The following is a 7,794-nucleotide window of genomic DNA, read 5'->3' on the forward strand; positions in this document are numbered from 1 at the left end:
GATACCACTGTGTGGCTTCAGAGTGACTGGGAACCCTGTGTCGCTATGGTGACTGCTGATGGAGGCAGTGCCAGAGGGCATATCCCAATGCTTATTCTCACAAACCCCACCGGCCTTCAGTGAGAAAGGAGGATGAATTGAAATGCTGGCTTTACATACACCTGGAAGCTGCTGTTACCATATTAACATGCCAATCTTGTGTGCCTTTATGCTGTCTGAACTTTTAAGTCCATCACTGAAGTAAATCTGATTATATTACAAAAAAACCAAGCAAACAACTATATGTTGTGTGGTTAAACATACCATCCTCCTAAATGCACTGTATGCAGAGGAGGTATTAAACACTCTAAAAAATGCTGGGTTAAAAAGAACCCAAGTTGGGTTGAAAATGGACAAACCCAGCGGTTGGGTTAAATGTTTGCCCAACCTGCTGGGTAGTTTTATTTAAACCAACTATTGTTTAAAAATTGCTATATGGCTGGTTTAAAATGAACCCAACATAGTTGGGAAATTAAAAACCAGATGCAATTAGAGACAACAATAATAGACAAAAGGTTAATGTTTATTGATAAGCTTTAATATTTTATTAATATAAATTTAATAGTTTATTAATATAAATGTATTAATAAGCAATTTAATAAATGTTTATTGTTTAATAATGTTCATTTCCAACATACTTTGGGTTAATTTTAATTAAGCAATACAGTAATTTTTAAACAATAGTTGGGTTAAATAAAACTACCCAGCAGGTTGGGCAAACATTTAACCCTACCGCTGGGTTAAAACAACCCAATTGCTGGGTTTGTCCATTTTCAACCCAACTTGGGTTGTTTTTAACCCAGCATTTTTTAGAGGGAAGGAATAGTTCACCCAATAATAACAATTCTTTCATCATTTATTCACCCTCACATCCTCACAAACCTGATTTCATTTCTTTTGTGGAACACAAAAGGAGATGCTTTAAGGAATATGTGGGACATTTTCCATGCAGTATGAATTCTATGGCTAATAACACTAAATGGAGGATATTAAAATGGTATAATATTTAATTAAAATATACACATATATATATATATATATATATATATATATATATATGAGCAATATCACACGAGTAGCCGTGCGATATGGCTGTATATCAGCACGCTGTGATTCGTCCGTAGGCACGAGGCCGCAGGCCGAGTGCCGTAGGTAATCACAGCGTGCTGATATACAGCCATATCGCACGGCTACGAGTGTGATATTGCGTTTATACAACAGTTCGACGGCACGAGTGTGTAAATAAATAAGAACAACAAGTGTCTTGAAAACCCTCTTTTGTGCAGCACTACTTCCTTCCGCCACGGATTCAAATCTCAATTTGACAGTTGGACCAAGCCTCAGTTACTAATTCTAAAACGTCACTTCAGAACTAGTAACGAAGGAACGTTTCAAAACTCAAGTTGTCAGTTGAACCAAGCCTCCGTTGCTAACTCTAAAATGTCACTTTAGAACTAGTAACGAAGGAACGTTGAGTCGCTTCATTGAAACACATTGGCTATTACCTGTGTCTGGTATATATCTGGCATTAAATTCATTCATCAAGTCGATGACCATAATATTACATCCTTTATACAAGTCCGTTTGAATGTCCGCTGAGGTAAGCGAACTTTGTATTCTTTTTTCAGCTTTGGGAATTTTCCATCCATAACACCACAGCGCTAAAACAACTTCCTTTTGCAAAAGTTCCTTTCAATTTAAAAGTCTCTTGTGACTCACTGACTAATTCTCCTGTAAAGCGCCATCTAATGGCGTATTAATGTAACTTAATGTTCACTCAATCCATATTACTTAATGGACATATTTATATAAAATAATATTTATTGAACAACATATAAGCACAATTGTACAGTTCAGTCAAACATAAAGCACTAGTTATTAAAAAAATATATATAGGTCACCATTTACGCTTGTATGTGGGTTTTACAAATATTTAACAAATGAAAAGGATTTTAAAGAGCTTGTGACAAAACCTACTAACTCCATTGGATCCTCAAACTGTCAATCAAACCTCATTAATCCGCCTCACCTCGTGAATGAAGTGCGCACGCAGTTTGGACATCTCCTCTGTGCAATGCGAAGGTAAATAAAAATCTGATGTTTGAAAAAAAAAAATGTAAAGCGTTTTGTTTACTCAAAAAAACATATGTTTATAAAGTTTAATGTTTTACGTATTTGAAGCGGAGAAGAGTCTGATATGTCCCGTCTAGTTGTAGCCAATGTGCTATATGTAACGTAACGTTTATTATTATCAAATTTAATATAGCACAATTCGACTTGCTCTGTAACAAATAATAGATTAATAAGACCAAAGACTGCCCGTTCTATGTATTCACATTGAATTATGTCTCGTGTTTAACCACTATAAGAGCCAGCGGCAAAACCCCGAGGCACTGGCCGAGATGAAGCTGTTCTCGGCGGTTACAGAAGCACTGAACGGCCGCTGATGCACTCGAGCTCGCATCTCCGAAAACGCCAAAACAAATTGTAAAATAGGCGCTGTTATTAAATATGAGTCACATATTTCAGGTCTAAACAACTACATTCTCGCCTAAAAAAACTATTAAAACTACAGTTCGTGGTACAAGTAGTAGTATTTGTAAAAATTACGGTTGATTTGATCGGCCGCCATGACGGTCACTTCAAGCGGAGTGATACAAACGGTGAAAAGGCAGTAGGAGTGCTGTTATCACTGAAATATCGCATGGCTATCAACCAATCAGATTCGAGAACCAGACAGAACTGTTGTATAAATATATATATAACATCAATTTTAACTAATGTGTTTTTTAAACATTAAGTGAATGATGCCAAAGGTCATCTAAAATAAAAATTGCAAGCAACAATCTAATATTATTCAGTTCTATTTTAGTATTATTTATATAGTTAATATTTTGAATTAGATTTTATTTTTATATTTTCAGTTTTATTTTATTTGTGATATGTGCTCTTGTCATTTTTTTATTATTTCCATTTAGCTTTAATTTATTATATTTCAGTTTTAGAAATTTTAGAACTTGTTTCTTTCAGTTAGTTACAAAGGCAACATTTTAGTTTTTTTTCTAGTTTTTTTATCAAAGACTTTAAATAGTTTTTGTTAACAATAGATTATTGATATCATTTAATTCTAATAAATAATAATATTAATAAACATCTCTAAAATCATCCAATGGTCAAAATATTAGTAGTAATATATTATGCATATTATGCATATCATAAAATAATGATAAAAGTTATCACAGAATAATGACTTGACCAAGCTATGACAGAATGTTAATTTTTCTGTGAACTATTCATTTGAAGTAAACTGCCAAATGTCACGAGTGCACATCAATCATGCTGAATCTAACTGAAATTTATAATCACAGAAAAAGAGAATACATACCTATTCAGCTGCACCTGCTTCCATTTTTTTACGATCACAAGAACGCACAAAACAACTCCATTAAAGGCTTTTAAGTCCAAAGACTTAGATATATTGATAAAATATCATATGTTTATGTCACTTTTCTGAGAATTTCTATAAATTTTCTTTGAAATTATGCTATTATTGCAATCCAAAGAGGTTCAAGGGATTTCTCTGTCTCTCTATTCTGTTATCCTTCCAGCCAGAGCAAAAGAGGGAGCTCATGAGAAGAAAACAGGAGTTATGAGTTGTACGAGTCAAAGGGTTAGTTCACCCAAAAATGAAAATTCTGTCATTAATTACACACCCTCATGTCATTCCACACCCATAAGACCTTCATTCATCTTCAGAACACAAATTAAGATATTTTTGATCAAATCCGATGGCTCAGTGAGGCCTCCATTAACGGCAAGATAATTAACACTTTCAAACGCCCAGAAAGCTACTAAAGATATATTTAAAACAGTTCATGTGACTACAGTGGTTCAACCTTAATGTTATGAAGCAACGAGAATACTTTGTGTGTGCCAAAAAAAACCCTAAATAACGACTTTATTCTACAATATCTAGTGATGGGCGATTTCAAAACAGTGCTTCATGAAGCTTTGAAGCTTTACAAATCATTTGTTTCGAATCAGTAGTTTGGAGTGTGTATCAAACTGCCAAAGTCACGCCCCACAGTGGTGAACCATTGAAAGTTTGAAACACTTATGAGGAAAAGGAATACTCTCTGCTTGCCAGAATAAACAACAAAAAATGAATTAATACAGACGTACAAAGAACACCCATATAGGCAGTACCGTGTTTACAGAGAGATAGTCTCCTCAAGAAAGAAAGATTTATATGCAGCATACACTGTGCCTAAAGGCTTTTATAAGAATTTGTAATACAAGGCAGTTACAGTAGCAATTAATACTACAGTATTTTGTGTACATAATACAGCCCAGTGATTCAGTTAGCTTGGAAAAACATGCAATTTAAATCCTTTAAAATCAGTCCACAACCTCCACAGACTCCCACAGAGAGGCTTATACATGAAACATCCATTTGGATCTGAATTTACTATCCTTTGAGAGCCTATCAATGCAAAAAAAAAGAAGCAAAAATGCTTTTGATGCACAATTAACAGTGGGTTCAATTGAGGGGCTCTACATTTCCCCTCATAAAAAAAAAAAATAATAATAAATAAATAAATTGATCTTGTTCTGTCACAGATGCCAAACTAAACTTTAGAGACGTCCTGCAAGGACACGAGAACTTACATTTTAATTAAACAACATTTCGAATGAGTGACGAGGAACCATATGAAAATAATAAATATGTGAATTGTGCACATATCGCCAAAATAAATCATGGCATTGACACATCTGTTGTAGATTTTCACTCAATTAGTCCTAAGCACATAGTGTTTTCCGAAAGCACAGTTTGGCATAATGGGATGAGCCATTGCAATCCAGTAATTCACGCCTGGAGTTATTGAAGTAATGACTCTGCAGTGCCATATAGTGCATGAATGTTTATTGAAATGACACAAAACTATATCAAGTCTGAGCACCTGTGAAATTGAAGTGTGTAATATATTGCTGTCATAAAACCACAGCTCAAGAGTGTTTATTGAGGTATTGTGTTAAGAGGGGGAAAAAAGGGTCTGTTCATTCTGCAATTCACATTGGTGGGCGTGAATATGTGTATGAGCAAGTATTATGAAAATGCTTTACAGTACCTCCTCTTTTGTTTAGCTTAGCGTATCCAGGTGCATAGCCACTGGTGAACACTGAGGAGCTGGTGAAGGCATTATGGGGGAGTGGTGTGACCAGAGCTTCATCACATTTTTCTGTAGAAGAAAAAGAGAAAGAAACATTACAATCACATGAAATAACACAACAAAGCAGTGAAGCAGCACTTCAATTTCAAATCTATTAGTAAAAGCACTCTTGCCACAAGATGCAGTAAGAAATGAGAGATGCCAATGTTTACTGAGCTGAGATGCACATCATGGCAGACCTTTTCTGACTGCAGGCTCTATTAACACTAGCATATTAAAGAGTCAAAGCATTTGGAGGATGGAGGCTGTGCTCCTGCTGCTCATTACTCAGGTCTGAGGGCTTCACGGTTACAAGGCTTAAAATGCCAAGACATTTTTTTTTTTTTTTTTTTACAGTAGATATGAAGAAAATGAACACTAGGCTGATTTTAGTCATCATGTTCAAGAACACTCAAGATATGATGTGTTGTAAAAAATGTTAATTATTAAGTGACTATCAGTTTATTAATTGTTGATCAGTTTCAGCAGAATCAGCTGAATATGTTCAGTAATACATACAATAAGTATAGTGGGCAATGTGTGCAATGAACCCTCAAATTATAAAATTGTAACAACATATTCATCAGCATCTCTCTGTAAATAATAATAATGTTCGCTGCAAACACTGTGATGGGGTGTTAAAGGTAAATGGCAATAAGGTTATTATTTGACTTAAAATCAAAAGACAAAAGTGATGTTTATGTTTGTTTAAAAGCTAAGATTTACGCTTCACAAAACTGACATGGAGTTATCTGCAATTTTCTTATACACAAAATATTAACAGTAAATTCATACTACACCTAACCTTATTAAATACACTAAGCATATTTTTATGTAGCAATACATTTTATATACATTAAATGTTATATAATATATTGTTATATGCTTTGAATTAATGAATAAATATTTGTTATACAGTATATTAAATAAAATGTTCATTATTTAATTGTAAATTTAATAGGAAAAAAAAACAAAACATTTCTTTCACTCTACTTCAATTTCGTTCAAATGACTTCACTTTATCTTTCTTTTCTTTTCTTTCTTTCTTTTTTATTTAATTACATTTTCAGTAAAAATAGGCTATATGAATATGGTATTATTTGAAATTGTCAGTGTTTAGCGATTTAATTGATTAATCAATCATTAATTTTTATAACAATCCTAATGTGTTGCATGCACTGTAAAAAAATGAGTTGAAATTAAATATTATTGGAGTACATTTTTCAAGAAAACAGTCTTTCTACTTCAAAATTTCACATTTAATTCAATGCGTTATTTGCCAAATGTACTAGCAATTTGAGTGTAAATTGTTTCTACACTATTGTTGTTCAGTGTACACATCTTGTAGCATAAGTGACTGAAAACTCATATTGAGGCAAAGAGCGACAGTTCAGATGTGACAAGAGTTCAACTTTATAAAGTTTCAAAATGTTTACTAAATCAGATTTCATGCTGTTGTCCTTTTTTCATACAATTGAAGACAACAGTGTATGCCTAACTGGACAAATATCCAAATGATGAATGCAAGAAATGATATGGCATATGCAAAGACAGCTTCCAGACACAAACTGTCCCAGAAGAGCCAGCAGAAATGACTGATAGTGGCAGTTTGGTGTATTCAATATGAAAACACATCCCCTGTATTGGCTTTCAGCCGTTCACTCAATCAGAAAGCCTGGACGGAGGGAGGACGTGTTCATATGTGAGAAGGGTAGAGACATCTGACATCTGATTCTAATGAGTATCTGCCATGTTCAAACAATATTTAGCTGTTTGTCTCCAAATCCCAAGTCAAATCAGTCTTTTGACCAGGAGTATCAAACAGTAATGCATTCACAGATGGCTGTCTAAACCAAGATCTACGTCTTTTATAACTCTTGTTCTCACCAGACAATTCCCATTACTCAGAGGACACACGAAAATAGTACACTCTGTCATTTGTGCCTTCTCAACCTGTTGGTGGATACAAGATGTACCCAATTACAGCTGACATTATAGTGTCAAACTGGCATAATTACTGTCATCTGCATTGCATTACAGTGACAGATGGAAAACAAACAATTAATGATTTAAGAAAATAAAACATTATTGTTTCTCCTGAGAACCCAGTGATAAAACATGTAGACTTGTTTCAGGGAGTGAAGATGAGCATCCAGTCATCAACGTCAACTGAGTTTAAGGCATGAAATGTTATGTTATAAACTATGTTATCACAACCATAAATGTTCTAATTATACACCAGTAACGGAGGCTGGCAAGTAGTTGTTTGAGTAAACCTCACTCCCCTGGCCTTAAGAAGTGCATGCTAGAGGATGCAGTCTTTAGCCTCCTTATTAGTGTCTTATTATCTCCCAAGCCAGAAACCCAGGTTCGAGGCCCACACAGTGTGGGGCGAATAGGAACTGAGGGGGTATATTGTTGCCCTTACCTGGATGGGAGTGAGGTTTAGGGGGGTTGAGTGTAACAGAGGACAGCTAGTAAGAGCTGTGCAGGTAAAATCTTACTCCCCATGCCTCAAGAGGCACACTAGCAAAAGACGCTAGAG

General features: G+C 34.7%; 1 protein-coding gene across 1 annotated transcript in view; it reads right to left on the bottom strand.

Moving 5' to 3' along the window:
- cntnap2a (contactin associated protein 2a) overlaps positions 1-5,439 on the bottom strand; it is a 301,573-nt gene extending 296,134 nt beyond the window's left edge. The window contains exons 1-2 of the mRNA XM_067378732.1: positions 5,423-5,439; positions 5,169-5,347 (exon numbers count right to left, since the gene is read on the bottom strand). Of these exons, the coding sequence (XP_067234833.1) occupies positions 5,169-5,347; positions 5,423-5,439 (196 nt within the window). The remainder of the gene's footprint in view (positions 1-5,168; positions 5,348-5,422) is intronic.
- Positions 5,440-7,794: the final 2,355 nt, after the last annotated feature.

The sequence above is a fragment of the Chanodichthys erythropterus genome, chromosome 23 (genome assembly GCF_024489055.1).
Source record: "Chanodichthys erythropterus isolate Z2021 chromosome 23, ASM2448905v1, whole genome shotgun sequence".
Taxonomy (NCBI): Eukaryota; Metazoa; Chordata; class Actinopteri; order Cypriniformes; family Xenocyprididae; genus Chanodichthys; species Chanodichthys erythropterus.